Below are 19,793 nucleotides of genomic sequence, written 5' to 3' on the forward strand. Positions count from 1 at the left end.
AAGTTTCCTTCATTTAACATATTATAGGTTTATTGAAATTGATATTATAGGTTTATTGTTGATGTTTATGTGGTTTTGTTGAGAGATTTTTTTGAGTTGTTGTTTAATTGAGATTGAATGTGTTTTTGTTGTTTTTTAGTGTTGTCTTTGAGTAGTTGATGTTGTTTAGTTGTTCTACATCACAAAGTTATGAAAAATGATATGTTGTTTTTTAGTAGTTATTATTTATTTTGAGTTTGAGATTGATATTGAGATAATATTTTTGTGGTTCATTGTGCAACTCTCTTCCTGTTCCGTAGAACATGTCAAGTGGACATTGTAGTGACACAAAATACAATTGCGTTTATTATATTTAATGTCGATTGTTTGTATCATTAATCCCTATTTGAACATATAACCTATTAAATTAATTTAGGAAAAAATAATATAAAAATTATGTTGTATTTGAAAAACATCTTACACTAATTAATATTTTTCGAGCATTTTGCAACTCATCATTCATCTCACGTTCTTTAATGGTTAAAACTCTCTCAATACGTCTTGTTTTTGTTCAACTTTCTTCTATACTTGTTCATTTTTCAAAGCATCACATTTTATGCCTTGAAGAATGAATTAGTAGAGAAGGAAACGTTGAATGGAGAACTTGAAACATTGAACGAGATTCTAACCATTAAAGAATGTGAGATAAATGATGAGTTGTAAGATGCTCGAAAATCATTGATTAGTGTAAGTTGTTCTTTAAATATAACAAAATTGTTCATATGATTATTTTGTAAACCAATTTGAAAAGTTATATGTTCAATTAGGGCTTTGTGAAATAAAGAATCAACATTAAATATAATAAACTCAATGGTGTTTTACCCGTCAGTTAAGTGAAAACTGAGGGGAAAGATGTAAGAACAAAATTGGTTTTGCATCTGGCCTTAAGTTTTGATGATAAATTTACATGTTATCATAAAGAACCATTGTATACACTAACAGTTTTCTTTCTAGTGTGTGGCTTTTGCCTTGCAGATTCTGACTCTGATAAGAAGGCATATGACGTCATCAGGTTTTGAACTCAATACTCTAGAAGAATACTAGTGATGTGTTACAATGAAAGTCGAGATTATGGAATGCTACTTCTGCAATGGGTCTAAGGAACGTTAGTACAAGAGCTTCTGATCACGACTTTGTAAAGAAGTTTTGGAGGCCTTCTAAAGCTTTACTTCTGTGTACCAATTCTGAAGATGCTGAAGATGAGATTCTGCTGAACAAGTTCTGAAGGTCTGAAGACATCGCTTCTGAAGACCAAGTGTTGAAGACTCTGAAAATAAGGTTCGGAAGACTCAAAGACTTAGGTTCTGAAGACACAAGTTCTGATCATCTACAACATGCTTCTTTCAACATACAATCAAAATCCTCTGAAGACTTAGAAGATCAAGGACGGCTTGCGTGTGATTGTGAGCATAAAAGTACTAACGTAAACTGTGACCTCTACTCTTATAGGGTGGCTTAAAGACAATCCAACCTGTACTTGTTATCTACCATCCCCACCATGAGCGTTGGGGACTTTACAACTATACTTTGCATTTTCTATTCTACCCTCCAACAGATCTATCATTCTCTATAAAGGAAGCCATTGGAATAATTTGAAATCAACAAATCAGTTCTACAAAACTACACCAGAGCGCTGCACCAAATCAGTTCTACAAAACTACACCAAAACACTCCTTGAGAGACTAGGTGTTAGTTAGGAGTCTCAAGAAGTCATTGGTTGTGGTCAATGTTGTAATTAGTTTAGTTATAGTGGATTAAGTCCTTATTGAGAAGGAGAAATCACCTTGGTAAGTGGACTGGAGTAACTTAGTTAAACAGTGAACCAGAATAAAAATAATTGTGTTCATATATTTTTATTTACTTGTTAACCTTGTATTATGTGTTACGAAAAGATTATATCTGGTGCAACCCAATTCAAACATCCCTTTCTTGTGTTTCTCGCACCTTTAAAAGATGTTTTCGCCATTTAGAAATTATATAAATGATCTTCCTGGAGATCGAATACATGACCTTTATACCTTACCTATCGGTAGAGGTAAAATCGAGAGGTAAAGTAAAACACATTTCATAACGGCCTTCGTAACCTCGCATATGAAACTGAGGTAACACCTCATATCCAACTGAAATTAAATGTGTTTTTTGTAATAGTGTCTACATTTACTGTAACACAAAACATCAATACTACCTTATTTATCATGATAATTAAAGGAACTGCTATCAATATTTTTTTTGTCCCTACAAACGAATATGAGTAATTTAAAAAAGATTTTTTTATAAAATTTATGAGATAAAAAAATATTTGATTTTTATCAGCTTTTTTATTTTCTTTTTACTACCATCTGTCTCCACTTTGTTTAGGAAATCAACACAATGTCAAAGAACATCATAGAAGAAAAAAATCTACCTTTTATTTTAATAAAAAAAAAAATCTTACCAAGATTTCTTACACCAACCAATCACAATGATTTCCAACAAAGCCTAACATTTTGACTTATTTAACACATAAAAGTTTAGTTTTCAAGTATAACGACAAAGTCATCCTTTATTTAAATTTTATCTAGAATATTTCATTTTTTAAGAAATCAAAATTAAATTAAATTAACTAAATAAAAATGAACAAATAAATAAAAAAACAATATAGACCAAAGAATTCAAGACAACTTGACGTGTTGTGTCATCCGACATCCGTAGACCATAGTTCAATCAAATTAGATCGAAATATTTTCTTTCTAAACTTGAATCACACCATCAAATAATAATTTTTTTTTACTTAAAATTTGTAGTGGCTCAACTGTAGAGGGCAAGTTCCAACCTTCGATATTTTATTTGTTCATCTTTATATGATAAACATCTTTCATATGATACTCAAGTGTTTTTCTTTAAAACAATAATTTAGTAAGCAAACAAACTAAGTCTCCATCGCCAACACCTACCATTCAATTTCCACCTCAATCTATACATATAATCCATTATCGTAAATTTATTTAAAAAATTCTAAAAACTTTTTAAACCTTTCACTCAACGCTCTCTCTTTTCCAACCAAAGATTGTTCTAGAAAGATATTTTTTCACAATTACCCACAACACAAAAAAAAACCCCTTGTTTCAACTCCTAGAGACTATATCCTTAACCAACGAATTTTCACAACATGAGTCTTTTTTAGATCCTAACAATCATGGGAAGTTGAAAAAAATGATGGGTGAAGGTTACCATAAATCCAAGATAATTAAATGGTGTATCATTAATATCACAATTAAAGATACTAGAATCTTCTTCCAACCAGACTAACAAACATTAATGCCTAACTACAAGCTTTTATGAAAGTTGACTATGAGACCAAATATCAACTAAAAAATCTTAAATTGTCCTTGATTGCTCTAATATTGACCCAACCTTTCTCCTCCAAAATAAAATCATCATCTATAAACTCCAAATTAGTAAGAGATCTCTGTTGTCGCACGAGTACATATTTATTTGATTTAGTATATTTTGAATGATATAAATGTCAATGTTAAATGTCAATGAGCAATTTTATTAATTATTATGTAAATTATTAAACATGAAAAAAATATAAATTTTGATAATTTTATTTTCGCACGGGTACATATTTATTTAATATAGTGTATTTGATGTACTTCATAATATTATAAGAAATGTAAGTTCAAAATTTAAAATATAAATGAAAAATATAAAATTATTTACTTAATTGTAAGTTGAACAATAATCATATAGATTTAAGTGTATTTGAAAATAATAATTTTGTTTTTAAATAAAGATAATAATTTGATGGTGACCTGTAACATAAAAAGTTAGTTGTGTGAATAACTATATACTAATATTCAATGAGATAAAATACAATTCTAAAAGCACTTCTATCATTAGAAACATTTGAATTTTATTATAACCACTTCTATGGGCACACACATAATTGATAGTAATATACTAACACAGTAAAACTTTATATACTTGTAGTGCTTGAAAATTAAACTCTAGTAGTGCTTGAAAATCATGTTGTTCTTATTTTAAAGTAATATATATGTATGCTTTTTTACTTGAATTCAACTGGTAGTGTCCCGTGTTATTTCACGAAGTATTTCAATTACGTTTGTAAAATAAAGGAAAAATTATTTAAATATTATATATAAATAATTGAAAATAAATTTAAATATGATTAATAAATTTAATAACATTTTAAATATCATATATAAAAAAATTATGAAATATTGGTGCTCTCTATAAAAATGAGAATAAATATGAAGAGATTAAAAAATTAAGAAAAGTGAAAATGGAAAATACAAATAGTTAAATACCGTATTATTTAAATAGATGATCAAAATTTTATTATTTAAAAAATAAGAGCTAAAAATATATTTCAACATATAAATGTATATAATCAGAGCTCTTTTTAATTGATTTAAAATAAAAAGAGAGGGAATGTTGACATAAGGGAGAGAAAAAAGCTGGAAATTAAAATGATTTTAAATAAAGCAGTCAATGAAATGATAACACATGACACTAGGAAAGTAGAAATCAAAGGGCTTTATGGGTAGTTTGTAATGATAACACAGCTCTTTTAGTAAGTTACGAAATTGTCCTTTTTATAGTGTAAATTTTTTTAGATGAAAGGATAAATTAAGTAGATTGGTCAGTAATTAGTAGGTAGTAGATATATCCTAAAATGGTTGACTGATCCAACCTGATACATAATGAATCCATTGTTGATCGATTTCATTAATAGGAAACATATTAACAAGAATTGATGTTGTTGTGGTATCAATGCACTCCATAATCCTCATCCTTCACATATTTGGAAACTTCATCCAAATCATACCTTCTTACAAATAACTCTATTTAGAAGAACCATACACCTTCTTATTCTTCTCATTTGACCATAAATTTTTTATTAATTTTGGTATTCGGCCTTGCGACAGAGATCAATCACACCGTCCACTAACGGGGTGTATGGACTGTCCCGATACAAGAATTGATAGCATATAACCGAATTCAAACTCAAAACTTTGAGAAGAGCACACTCTCAAGACCCAAGCCTCTAACCCGACTGATTCAATTTAATATAATCACTTCATAAAAATCCTATTATCAAACACAAGCTTAACCACTTTAATTTAACCATCTAAAATTTTCTTATAATTACTGTCATTTTCCTAACATATCTTTTAAACACTTAAATTTTTCTTTCAAACACATAACCCCAAATCATAGACATTATAAGTTTTAGACTAAATTGAGTTATAGATTCTACATTCTTGCCTCCTTTTTTTTAATTTTATTTTAAAAGATTCAACATTCTTGCTTTGATTTCCATCAAAAACATCTTTTTAAAAGTAAACAATCATTTCGGTCCATAAATATTAGACCTTGTCATTATCGTCCGTGATTAACGACTTTCTAACGAAAATAGCTATATTTAAAACGTGGCAGAACTAAAAATTAAGACACCTTTCTATATTAATTTGAATAGTAATTAGCTATGAGAAATAACTACTCTAGCTTGATTTATCATAATTATTGAATAAACTCCAATCAACTTTTTTGACCCTACAAAATATGAGCAATGAAAATATCTAAGAAGATCATAAAATATCTAAATTTTTAACCATAAGTTTAGAAAATATCTTCTCATTTATTTAATTATTTATTTATTTATTTTACTACTTTCCTTAAGAAAACAGACACAGCGTCAAAGAACCACACAGAAGGATAAAATTGAACAACAAAAAAACAAACAGAAAAGAATCTACCATTAAAAAAAATCTCACCATGATTTTCATTCACCAATCACAGGGATTCCAAACAAGTACTAATTAACAACTTGACATTAAAAAAAAAAAAAAAACTTACAAACTAAAAACGCCACCTTAATTCTTCCTAATAGAAAAAGGGGCACAAATCTTAATTTCCATTACATTCATAGCAACAACTATGATGACATTAACATTAATTAGCATATAAAAAACATTCGCTAATTCATGAAATGGAAGAAAAGGGCATTTCAGTCAATTCAAGTGGCAGATGCTATGTTGTATTCTGTTCTGTGGCTGTGGATTTAGTCCTATCCAGAATTGACCACATCACTTGAACATCTTCATATCCACATGCCATTACTTCACCTTGCAGATCCATCACACTTCTCTCTTGCTCTGAAAAAAATTTAAAAAAATTTCAATATTAGAAATAAAATTACAATTTCTTCAATAAAAATAATCAAATATAAATATATATTTTTCTCGTAATAAAGAAATATCTTTTAATTATTAATAGACGAAGTGATAATAACCATCTGGTCGGGGTTGGAATCAGAAATAAACAAACCTGTTTGAGATTTCTTAAGATCTCTTGTGGGTTGATCTTTGAAGAAAGTACAAGCTTTTTTGAAAGGTGTAGTGATGGTTTTCTTCCAAGAAGTCATTTTGGTTAATAAGCTGAATGAAAGTAATCTCTCTAGGCTTTTTATATGATAAAGAAGAGTATTAGAAAAAAGTTAGAAGAGAGAAGAGAAAGATAGATAGAGAGATAGAGAGAGAAGCAAGATCCGTGAGATGAGGTTAATTGGATGGAAGGAACATCACTCCTTTTTATTGACTCTCTCATCTAAAACACAAGCACATGGTACATCAACTTACACGTGAAGATCTTTTCAATTGGATTGTACTATTTTTTTTTTATTAATTAATTATTTGGATGGACCCTTTTACTTTCTTTTTTCTTTTTTTCTGTTCAATTAAGTTTAACTTTAGCCTTTTCATTGAGGCACCTATCAATGCCTATGATATGTAAGCCTTTTCTTTCTTCTTCTTTACCTTCAAATTCAATGCACAATTTTGTCCTTTAACTTTTATTGTTGTGTGTTTCTTTTTACACGTTTTTGCTAGGGGTAGATTAGGTGAGTAGATAAGCTAAAATCTAAAATTGCCTTTTGTGCAATTTTATTTTTATCTCTTTGGAAAAAACAATTTTGTTAGTATGATTATGTGAAGGGAGGGACCCCAACAAGGTAGATAAATTTTTAAGTTTGGTTGTTAAAATTGCATGTTAAATTGAATATAAAAGATTTCAAGTAAAATAGGAAATCATCATGATTTTTAACGAGTTAACGTGTGGTAAAATTACTTGAAATCGATTAAAATCATACGAGTTTGTTATAAACATTTATTTTAACTTAAATATGGAGAGAGATGTGGTCAAATTTTGTATATATAATGTCTTAAGATTAAAGTTAAACGTTTAGCTTGTTTGATGGTTCTGTTTTTTCGAACTCCCCAATATATAGTATAAAAGTCTGATTTGGTTTTATGGTTGAGCAAGAGCCAAATTTTAGATTTAATCCTGTAGAATGTGAATAGCTCAATTTTATGCAGGAGATTGTTGAGTGTAAGTGTGATTGGTTAAAGTATCACATCGCATATGTAGACGTGGAGTGTTAGATTTATAAGAGAGAATACCTATAATTGATAAAAAAAAAAAAAAAAGAGAGAGAGAAAATTTATGAACCTAACAACTTAAGGTTTCAGATGGGGAGTTGACAGTCTCATTTTCTTGTGGTTCTGCATCATTGATCATGTTTAATGGTTCACATTTTCTAAACTCGATCACGACTATTGATTAGAAATTAAATAGTTTAGGTTCATAGTTTTCTCAAGTCTGTAGAGACTCTATATTGGTTAGTCATAGTTTAAAAAAATAAATAAATAGAGATCTTATTTAATTACGGTTTAATTTGATAAATATTTTATGAGACTTTGTATAGTAGTCCGCCTTACACATCCTTAAAAACAGTCATGTTTAAGTTATAAATTTAAACTCATATAAAATAAATTCATTCGTAAATTTAAGAATAAACAGTTTTGATCCGATAGTATGTTACATTAGGAAATCTAATTCCTTAAAATAAACAAACCAATAAAAAAGATTTAATTACCTAATGACATATATAATCCCCTAGTAAATTCACAAAGTTGGTATGTCGGTGATTAATACGTTAAAGTCAAACTTTTAAATTATCAAAATTATACTGTTCCACTTAACCACTGTTATGCCAAACTTCGATAAGACTACGAAAATACGAAAATTTTCCAATTACAAACAAATAGTATCGACGATATTGATGAAAAATGAACGAGCAACGAAAACGTGGAAGAAGCAACAACACAAGAAAACAAAAAAACCAACCCTCAGTGGGGTCTAAAAGCTAAATGCACTTCATTTTCAGGTCCATTTATAGCACCCAAATTTGACATTAACAATGCCTTTAATTTAGCTATGGAAAATCTAGTCTTAAAGAATTCAAAGTTTCATATGAACATCGCATTATAAAAACTTTTTATTGTTAAATGTGAACACTAGTGTGACGGTGCCGTTGATTTTTCTAATCATGGGTTGACAAAGATATGTACCAGTCAATTCTACATTACTCAAATTGTTTAATTTCCCAATGCAACTTAATTTGGTTTGAAAATATCCATCATATCTTTTGCTACAAGTGTGTTTGGTCAGTTGGATCCAATAACATCCCAATCAATAGATTAATTGAATAATTAGCACTATAGTTACATCGAAAGCAACATTAATATAATGAAGTATGAATAGTTATATTTAGATTCTTCTTAAGTTTTCAGATTATTTGTTTATGACAAAATATATAGAGATTTTATGTTATTATAATTTAAGCATGGTAATTACTTTATAAAATAAATTTTAGCAACATGTTAAGTGTGTTAAATTGTAAATCTTAGGCAGTAATTCGTTTATACGTCTGAATATATATGTGATTACATAATACTCAAAGTTTTTATTTTTATCATAAAAATAGTTTTAATATTTAAACATATATAATGTATAATATAACGGAGGAAATCTATGGTCATTATGCTAATTTGGCTCTCTTGACCCTTTTATGAATTAATTTTATGATGATTTAATTGTGATAAATAGTTTCTGATATTCTTTTTAATTATAATTTAAATATATTAAATTTTAGGTTTGTGCATTAGCACGTTTGACACTTCTCAAATCCTGTTTATAAATCTTAGACGATTTTTTAATGCATCCCATGACTCTCACATGTACCGCGCAAAATTTCAAAAATGTCTCTAATTACTATAGATTCATCTCCGGAAATAGCTTTTTTTTTTTTTAAATTGTTTTTTTTTCATAGATGTATTTACAGAAGCCTTAAAACATAGTGCAAGTTGAGATTTTCCCAATTAATTGAAAAAATCATAATGTTTCGTAGATACATCTACGAAACACTCTCTTTTCAACCTCTTCCGTAGATACATCTACATAACCCCTTCCGTACTCAAGATTTTATGAACTTAATTAATTTTGAATTTTTCCAATTAATTTGTAACTTAATTTGGGATTTTCCCAATTGATTGGGAAAATCTCACAAGCATGACCAAGAACTTAATTAATTTGAGATTTTTCCAATTAATTGGCAAAATCCCAAAATTTACTATGTTTTAAGACTTCCGTAGATACATCTATGGAAGATTCTGTATGTGCATCTACGGAACAAAACAATGTTAAACAAAAAAAATATATTTTCGAAGATGCATCTACAGAAACACGAGAACATTTTTGACAATTTGATGATACATGAGAGACCTATGGAGTCTATTGAAAAATCATCAAAATCTTATTTAACAAATAAAATGACTATCGATAATTTATGGTATAGAAACATGTAGACTAAAATGAAATTAGTTGTTACTCCTATTATTTTGAATTAAGTAACTAATCTACCTAGACATCATTTATTCCTTTTCACATGCAATCTAATGATGTATCATGTGAGTGACTGACAGGTGAATAGATAGTGAAAATTATTGGTGGGATGGTTATTGTTTTATACTAACACATTTGATTAAGAAACAGTTGAGAGATGATTGGTGGTGGACGTGGTTTTCACATGTAGAGACATACTGCATGTTTGGTCTTTAACTTGTCGGCCATATTTTTCCACTTTGTAATTGCTACTACATGATCTGATATTTGTTACATCTTGGTGGATGTGTGTGTTTATGTCTTTGGTAGAGTTTGAGATTGGTACATTCAAATAATGAGGTTGATTTAAGGGATGATGTTTTCTAACTGATGTTTTTTCATACACATTGGTATAAGTATCAAATGTTTGATCATCATATACTTGAATGATTCTGTTATTCATGGGATGTTTGTCTTTAAAAACTCAGCATTCTAAACTACATGGCTATTGTCTCATCCATAAGACATCATGCAGGGCGACGTGGTGGATAGCAATTGAGATAGCTTAGTTATGCCTCATCTATAAGAAAAACACAAATCCGAAAAAGAAGAAACAAAACGTGAAAGAAGAAGAAAAAAAAGAGAAACTTTAAAACCTCACCATTGTTTTGTTCCTCACTGTTGTTAGTCTTAGCAATGTATTAGTAGTGCAAGACATCAACACAACTAGAAGAAAGCGGCCCTAATTGGGGGGTATAAATAGCACACCAGATGGATCATTCAATAGAAAATCGAAGGCGGAGAGTTAACACCTCCAAAGGGCGGGCTGGGTGAGAGTAGGCATCCTTTGTTGATACTCAGTGTACACCGCCACCAACTGAAATGGATTAATAAACTTTGCTTTCTATTGCTTATAGCGGCGTTGCTTCCTTTTGTTCACCGCGTGAAGTCTTGAAAAAGAAGGCCTCGTGGGGCATCTTCAGCAGCGCCAAAGAAGGAAGAAGTATAGTGGACAAACGAGAATCAGATAAATCAGAGTGTAGTAACCACATTTCTTACCGCTGTAACCTTTCCCTATCGGTCGATCATCCGAGCATCCGGTTCAATCCTCTCCTTTCAATTATCTCATACCTCTTCGCTTACCTCAAGTGATTGAATACCATAGCTACTAAGTGATGGAATATCGTTGCTTACGATGACAAAAGGCCCGATAGGGAGAATACTATGAAATCGCTTGCTCGCAAGAGGAAGGAATGATTAGCTCAAGCCTATAGTATAGCATTAGGGCACCTCACTCGAGGATTTGACCGATTGAAGCTTGCTTGTTAGAAGCTTTCGAAGTTTACTTGTTGCTTGTTAGATCACTAATAGTTAGGGTCCCGAACGGTAAGAAGATAAAGAATAGTTCTGATTATTCGAAATCTACAACTGTAATCAATTATATTCTATTTAGCTTTGAATTCAAGTCTATTGGCAGTTCATTCTCTCTTGGCTTTCCGAAATATTCATTCAACATGTTGCCCTAGGTAGAATGGGAAAGGACTTTGTGAACAGAACGCCCTGGAGATGGTGATAAATTTTCTTTAGCAAGAAAAGGGAAGTGACCTTTACTAAACAAGCAACAGACTGACTACTTACTAAGGATTCGAAGGAGAACAGTAAGCGATGGAATTGATTACTAAGCTGAATAGAAATTCAATCGATACCTTTGCTTACAGAAAGATAAATAGTTAAATTGAAATAAAGGAACTATTCTTTATCTTCTTATTCATGAGCTACCTTTTCCCTCTTTTTTTGAGACTGATTACCAAGTCTTCTATTCCAATAAGGGGAAGTGGAGTGAGTTCATGGAGCGAGGTAGCCCCGTAGGGAACCCGGATAAATTAATCTATAGCTCAAGTGAAGTGACCAAAGAAGAAAGACTAAGCGTAAAAACAGAGATCAAAAACCCAAGACCAAAGTGTTTTCGTGTTATTAGCGTCTAGGTCGAAAAACTCGTGGCTAAGGTCCATGCACACTAGTTCAAGGCGCTCACGTAAAACACATGAACTGAACTAGCAAGATTAGGGTTTGGTTTTTAAGACGGTGCAAACTCAAGGAAGAAGTTTTCTTCAAAGCTAGAAAGGCTTAATGAGCGCATCTCCAGTACACTGAGCTTACACCTTCTAAATTTTCAACATATTTTTACGAACATTATTATTTATTAGATTTTCATAAGTAGTAAAGATTTACAACTAGGGCTTTTCCCATACCATACATGCAAACATAAAAAAGAAAACCAAACAAAGATAGTTAGCATATATAAGAGTCTATATCCAGTAAGCATCTGGAGTATATCTCAACTAAAAAAGAAAAATAACACCATACATTAAAACACACTACTTTGCATCTACAGACACTTATTTAAATCTTCTAGAAAGAGTCGACGGACCCTTTATGAAGCTTACGCACACATAGACAAACCAGCCACACAACTAAATACAATATTACAACAAAATAAACAAACAACATATTAAGTTAAAAGAAAAGTAAAAACAAAGAACTTCTTAGTAGTTTCCCCCAGGTCTCCTGCGATGATGGAGGCCACCCTGATAAGCAGCAATTCGCACTCTCGAATGAGAACCCTCCTTTGTTCTTCCAGAGCGCGAATATGGTCTCTGAGCTCTTGTATCCGCTTTACCAGAACCTTCTCCTCAACAGGAGGCATGTGCTTATTAAAAGAGTAAGTATTTCCTTTATCGTTTCCACAGGGATTGATGTGATACTATTGCCGTTCTACAGTTTAGTGTATTTTGAATTTAGGTTGAGTAACAGTTTGGTAACATTAGATGTAAAGAGCATGAAAAGTAAATAAAGACAATAAAATAAGGTTTGAAAACGATTTGAGAAAACTATGCCAAGATTAGCGTTCATTAGTTTGTTTCACATGTACTCTAATAATCATGTATATGAACCTATTAATGATTAATACAACCACGTATCCTCTCGATACCGTTTATCTCTAAAGCAATATCATGAATATTATCATATTAACCGTCAGATAATCTCTCATGCCGAAAATCAACATGATAATCTTTAAAACTCGATACAAGTGATTATCAACTCACAAATCTATCTCTAGAGTTTGTTTATAGATAGATGAATATCCTCTAGGTCAAGATTTGAAACGTATCTCTCAATAGTGATCCAAAACAACAAATAGAACATGAATAACAAGATATTCACCATATATTAATCATTAACCAAGTTCATACACAAAATATTAAAAGAAATACATATTTACAAACTAACTACCTCTAATCTTGACACAAGAAGATGTTTATCTCTCCATAGCCATGGAAGCTTCAACAACAAGCAGCTAAACAATATTTGGTAGCATCAAACTCAAAGAAATATGAAGAAAGATGCTTTGAAATCTTGAAAATACACTTGAAAAGGTTTTTTTCTCCTCTCTTCTTCTTTGCCCTAACTTGTAGTCTAAAAGTGTGTTATGAAAAGTTAGTGGAAAACCCTCAAAAATATCATCTTAAGTGCCTAAACACATGTGGCTTAAAATTAGGTCCACTAAGCGGACAACACAAAATATTTGTTTTGTCTTCAACTTTCGCTTAGCGGGATGGCTCCGCTAAGAGGAACCAAAATGAGGATTCGCCTCTGCCATGCCCCGCTTGAAGCGAGGTTATGAAACTTTGGAGCATAAGCGCGTTTGTGGTCCGCTTAGCAGACCTTCTGATACAAATCTTCTTCTTTTAGTCTCCAAACCTCCTTCCAAGCTCATTCCATCAAAGCCTTTCAGTCCAAGCTTGCCAAAATAATCAATACCTATATAAAGATAAAAGAAAAGTCATAAAACTTAACTTATGTACAATCTAAACAAAATGTTATTTATTTACATAATATTACACTAAAAGGAATCAAAACTTGGTGAAAGAGTTAAGAAATACCACAAAATCTATGAACAAAATATGTACAAATAGAATTCTAACAGTGCTCCCAAAAGGTAGCCAGGGTTTGCTTCTGTTGGAGCTTTGTGCTCTCTACATTAATAATTGTTTGCTCAATTTGAAAAAGCATTAAAGTGGTAACTGGTGGATCCATATCTACCTCCTCGTATTTTGCCAAATAGAGAAAGAAGCTTCTATTTATAGACGTGGGAAGCTCTAAGTGGGAAAAAAAGAGTCTTTCCCTAACCTCACCATTGTTTTGTTCCTCACTGTTGCTAGTCTTAGCAATGTATTAGTAATGCAAGACATCCACACAACTATGGTGAAATTATCGCTCACAAATTAAATAATTTGTTTGTTGAAATTCTTCAACCAAACGTCATATGTATGGCATAGAAAGTAGACACAATTTTGCTTTGTCCAAGAGTTTCTACTCAGAAGGGAAGCTTACGTTGTCTATTTTAGGGTGAATTAGGTACTTTAAGATTTTATAATTTTATGGAAGGATGGTTCTTTATTTTATGTTTTATGTTATGTGATGAAAGCGGTAAAGTGCATAAAGATAAAGAACACCGAGAATTATCCTAGTTCCCCTCACAATCCGAGAGTGCATCTAGTCTCCTTATCACATGTAAGAGATTTTATTATTGTTAGATTTTTAAACAAGACACACCTAGTCTTTCTATACAAGACTCTAACCAATCACTAGGACAAAAACACCTTATCATCAACCAAGTTGAAATGAGAATAATTCTCTCTAATTCAACTCTCTTGCTTCCAATAATCATGGACATCAAGGTATACAAAAGCAAATCTGGAAAATATTTAAGTTTGAAGTATGAAGAATAAATATCAATTACTAGAATTGATCTTCCCTTTCACGTGTACAATTCAATATGATATACAATTGCTCAAAAGGTTGTTTCTGGACTGTTATGGAAAGAGTATGCAGGAAGTTTCAAATGAAAGTTCAAAAACAATGCACTTGTGCTTGAAAAATAAGATGAAGAAAGGTTTGAATTGATTTGAAAGAGGTGAGGTTTCAAAATCTAATAAGTAGATTATATATAGCACCTCAACACCTTTTTGAATATGTATGAATTCATGAAAAGATGTCATGTTTGAGGGATGAAAAAACAATTTTGATAGAATCAAATTTTGAATAAAACAATGCCACTGCTTCAGTGGTAACCGGTACCAGAAAGGGTGTAATCGTCCGGTTACACCTGAAGCGGTATAAAAGAAATTAAAAAATTCAGGTGTGTAACCGATTACTTGTAATGGTGTAACCGGTTACACATTTCAAAAAATGCCACAGAACTTAAAAACAGAGTTCATGTTAGGTTCAGGTGACTGGTTTCCAGAATTGATGTCACAGAAGAAGAAGGAGAAGAAGAAGATTTTAATCCATGGATGATTGATTTAATAGTCCTAATTTAGTTCTTATGAGAACATAAATTTTCCTTAGAAAGAGGTTTAGTAAAATTGTCTTCCAATTGATTAGATGAAGATACATTCTCAATTATGCAACCCCCTTTTCCGAAATGATCCCTAATAAAGTGGTGCCTAATCTCCACGTAGTTATTCCAAGAATATGAAATACCTCTTTAAATAATGGTATTATTTAGTGAAAATTATCATAAATCATGTAGGAATGGTTTGGAAAAGGTGTGATGAATCATTGGATTGAAGAGGTATCATAAAAATTTCAGAATTTCTAAAAAGTGTTAGGTGCAACCGATTGCATAAAAAGTGAAACTCGTTGCACTTATAAAAAATGTTTCCAAAATATGAACGTTGAAGACTATGTAACCGGTTGTAACTTTTATGCAACCGGTCGCATCAAGTGTAAAATTTTGGACATAATCAAAATGCAACCGATTTCACTTTTATGCAACATGTTGCACTAATGTGTTTTGTTAAAATTTTTCCTTTTAAAATAGATGATTTGAAAGAGCATACAATATGAATGATTGGGAAATCTTTAGAAAAGATGAGATAAAGTTTTTTGAGCATCTAAATATTATATAAACATATGAATTTCCTTAAAGTACCTTGATACTTGATTGAAATCTTTTTCTTCTTTGATCTCTTTTTAAGATAAGCTCTTGTCTTCATCAAAACCAAATTAAGAATGATGAACCATCATCTTCAAAAGATGTCCCATAAGAACTCCATGACTCGTGTCTAACCTTAAGTGAAGAGTGATGGTCGGGGAAAGATGTCCCAAATGATTATTTATCTCGTGAGGTAGCAAAGGATCAAGTGGGATTTTAGAATTGATATTTGCGCATTATATGGGACCGATTAGGTATCGAAACCCTGTTCTTGCATGATTTATAGAAAATGCAAGGTTGATAGAGATAGCATGATAAAGATAGAATTTGAAACACCTTGACCGAGCAGAGTTATGGTGTAGTTAGAATTTACTTGAGATAATTGTATCTCACCCCATGTTTAATATTTCAGGTAGTCCAGTGCAAGGAAAAGGAAAAAGCAAAATGATTTAAAAGATATGAAGATCTCGTTATCTATCTTTTTTATTTCACTATGCATTCTATTTTAATATTTTTTATCAACATTTAACATTTATATGTACTATATTATGAATCTTGTATCGAACATGTATGGGATGTCATTTACACGGTTTTGGTTGTACTCATTACCATGTTATAATGCTTTGAGAAATATGACTCTAGATGCATATTATTTGGGGTGTTACATAATCAAAGGAGATTATGGTGAAAAAGGTTACTTTGGAAGACATCGTGGAAGATGTGTTCACTAAGTCATTACCTAGGTCATGGTTCAAGAAATTCTTGGACTTGATTAATTTTTTCAAGGAGTAATTCACGCTTGGAGAGAGAAGCAAGGTAGTTGGTGGGTAAACTGAAATCACCATAATTTTGAAGGCAATGTGGAGATTTATGAAAGCTTTCCTTGGAAGACATAACATTCCAAAATATTTGACTACAACTCACTTACAAGGCCCTTAAAAGGGGATGTGAGGCATGTGACCGACGGTAATTGAGGCAAGTTGGTTTTGAAGGATAGAAAAACACTTAGAAAGGGGGGTTTGAATAAGTGTAGTCTAAAAACTTGAAAGATAAAAACAATTTGCACAGTTATTTTTATCCTGGTTCGTTGTTAACTAAACTACTCCAGTCCACCCCCACGGAGTGATTTACCTCACCTGAGGATTTAATCCACTAATCGCAACAGATTACAATGGTTTTCCACTTAGCCCACGACTAAGTCTTCTAGAGTATCCTGATCACAACCTGATCACTCTAGGAACAAATGCTTAGACACAAGCTAAGACTTTCTTAGAGTATCCTGACCACCACGTGATCACTCTAATTACAACTGCTTAGACACAAGCTAAGACTTCCTAGAGTATCCTGATCAACACTTGATCACTCTAGTTACTTACAAATTAATGTAATCAATTCTAAGAGTATTACAAATGCTTCTGAAAAGCTATAATCACAACAGTGATATTTCTCTTAACGTTTAAGCTTAATCTCACTAATATATTAAAACAGCAATGTAGTGAGCTTTGATGAAGATGAAGTTTCTGAGCTTCGAGTTGAACAGCGTTTCAGCAAGTTTTTCAGAATAAGTTCGTTCAGGATTGGTCAAGAATTGGTAACCTTGCTTCTCATCAGAACTTCATATTTATAGGCACTTGAGAAGATGACCGTAGGGAGCATTTAATGCTTTGCGTATTCCGTACAGCATTGCATTTAATGTTTCACGCTTTTGTCAACTACCTCGAGCCTTGTTCACGCTGTGTCTACTGACGTTGCCTTTAATAGCTTCCAACGTTCCTTTTGTCAGTCAGCGTAGCCTGCCACCTGTACTTTCTTCTGATCTGATGTTTGTGTATACAACGTTTGAATATCATCAGAGTCAAACAGCTTGGTGCATAGCATCTTCTTGTCTTCTGACCTTGAAGTGCTTCTGAGCGTGATACCATGAGAACTTCAGTGCTTCTGCTTCTAATCTCAAGTTCTTATGATGCTTCCATAGACCCATGTTCTGATTCTGCCTTGACCATCTTCTGATGTCTTGCCAGACCATGTTCTGATGTTGCATACTGAACCTTCTGAGACAAAGCTTCTGAGCGCTGATTTGTGCATACTCTTTATATATTTCCTGAAAGGGAAATTGCAATGTATTAGAGTACCACATTATCTCACACAAAATTCATATCCTTGTTATCATCAAAACTAAGAATATTGATCAGAACAAATCTTGTTCTAACAATCTCCCCCTTTTTGATGATGACAAAAACATATATAAATGATAAGAATTTGTGATCAGAAAGAGCAGACGGCTAGAGACAATTTACACAGCTATAGCATAAGCATGTGAATATGTCTCCCCCTAAGATTAACAATCTCCCCCTGAGATGAATAATCTCCCCCTGAAATTAATACTAGAAGAATTTTATAAATAAAAGACTTCCCTGAGTATTTCAGTAGAGATGTTCATAGTGCTTGATCTTCAGAACATTCATGAATTCTGATTTCTGCTTCCATAGAACAGCTTCAGAACATTGAATTTCTTTAGATCCTCAGAACATTCACAACTTCTGATTCTGCTTCCATCGGACAGCTTCAGAACTTGAATTTCTTTGATCTTCAGAACATTCACAGCTTCTGACTTCTGCTTCCATCAGACAGCTTCAGAACTTGAATTTCTTTAGATCTTCAGAACATCCACAGCTTCTGATTCTTGCTTCCGTTGGGACAGCTTCAGAGCTTGAATTTCTTCTTTCATCACTTCATGCTAGATTGTATCAGAACATTGTTGAATGTACCAGAGCATCATCAGAGCATCTCTACATCCTGAAATGTTACAGAACAAAACTAAACGACAAAAGTCAGCATGAATGAGTCAGAACATAGAATATGTTTCAGAACACATAATATGTATCAGAGCCATATAGAATGTATCAGAACAAATAGACATAATGTTTCAGATCATATTCTATCATCAGAATATCTGAACATTCTTCCTTCTTGCTTCTGATTCTGATTCTGAAGCTTCATAGCACTCAGCTTGCTTCAAGAATCCAAGAACTTGATTCATCTTGTTGCTTTTCATGTTGATCTTTAATCTTCAATTCCTGCAATAGCACAACTTAAAGCATAGAACTTTGCAAGTTCTGTTAGTAATGTGGGGCCTTTTTACCCGGTAACTGATAATATTTAATCAAATCATTTATCATATATTTTCTCCCCCTTTTTGTCATAACATCAAAAAGAATATAAAAGATTCAGATGTAGAAAACGACAAAGGAAAGAATCAGAATTAAACTTTTCATTGATTAAACAAGCAGGATTACAAAAGATGTATGCAGAATAACAGATGCAACAAAGAAAGAAAACTACAAAGACTTAAGGACTACAACCCTAGCTTAGACATAATCTTATCTAATATATCATGAATCCCTGCGGTGTTTTCAGTTTGTCTAGCCATGAAAGCTTGAAACTCTGCATGCCTGTCCAGACTGGAACCTCCACTGTAAGAGACTGCATGAATTCACGGAGGAAGTGAGAGACAGTTCACAGGAAGAGAACTAATGTCTCAAACGGGGCTTTCCCTTAACATAGAAGTTAAGAACATGATCTTTAACATCATCCAATATCTCAAGAAAGTCTTCTTCCTTTGGATAAATGTTGATAACAGCATCACAGAAGAGATCTGACTTGAGACTTCTTGGAATCTTGAGAGATCTGTCTTGAAATCAATGTCAGCGATCCCCGAGATTTGTTTCTCAACCTGGAACCAGACAACCCTTCCAACCGTTCTATTCAAATAGATCGACCACCCTTGAGCCTTCGTCTTCATTTTTGGTTTGAAACCATAAACACCCAAGTCATTAGAGTCCACAGAAGGTTTACACAAAACTTCCATTTCTGATGAAGGAATGTAGCGAGTTTTCAATGGAGAAACCTCTTGAGAGGAACTTGAAGACGGATTCATGGTGAATGCTAGGTTGAAGATGAATAAACTAGGGTTTATGCAAAATGCAGATAGAGAGAGAGAGAGAGAGAGAGAGAGAGAGAGAAATAG

At 32.1% G+C, this 19,793-nt stretch overlaps 1 protein-coding gene across 1 annotated transcript; it reads right to left on the reverse strand.

The window, feature by feature from the left end:
• Positions 1 to 5,803: 5,803 nt before the first annotated feature.
• On the reverse strand, positions 5,804 to 6,627 carry LOC131602092 (uncharacterized). Its single transcript, XM_058874101.1, has 2 exons — positions 6,373 to 6,627; positions 5,804 to 6,200 (listed from the first exon to the last, which is right to left on the reverse strand). Exons 1-2 carry the CDS (start codon positions 6,467 to 6,469, stop codon positions 6,076 to 6,078), a joined length of 222 nt encoding a protein of 73 aa, XP_058730084.1. The 5' UTR covers positions 6,470 to 6,627; the 3' UTR covers positions 5,804 to 6,075.
• Positions 6,628 to 19,793: the final 13,166 nt, after the last annotated feature.

Source organism: Vicia villosa, linkage group LG1 (genome assembly GCF_029867415.1).
Source record: "Vicia villosa cultivar HV-30 ecotype Madison, WI linkage group LG1, Vvil1.0, whole genome shotgun sequence".
NCBI classification, from domain to species: domain Eukaryota; kingdom Viridiplantae; phylum Streptophyta; class Magnoliopsida; order Fabales; family Fabaceae; genus Vicia; species Vicia villosa.

Excerpts from the sequence above, each read along its gene's own strand:
- LOC131602092 (XM_058874101.1), bottom strand. The coding sequence starts at position 6,469 with ATGACTTCTTGGAAGAAAACCATCACTACACCTTTCAAAAAAGCTTGT. Across the intron at positions 6,201-6,372 it reads TCTTAAGAAATCTCAAACAG|AGCAAGAGAGAAGTGTGATG; the intron begins GTTTGTTTATTT and ends AATTTTTTTCAG.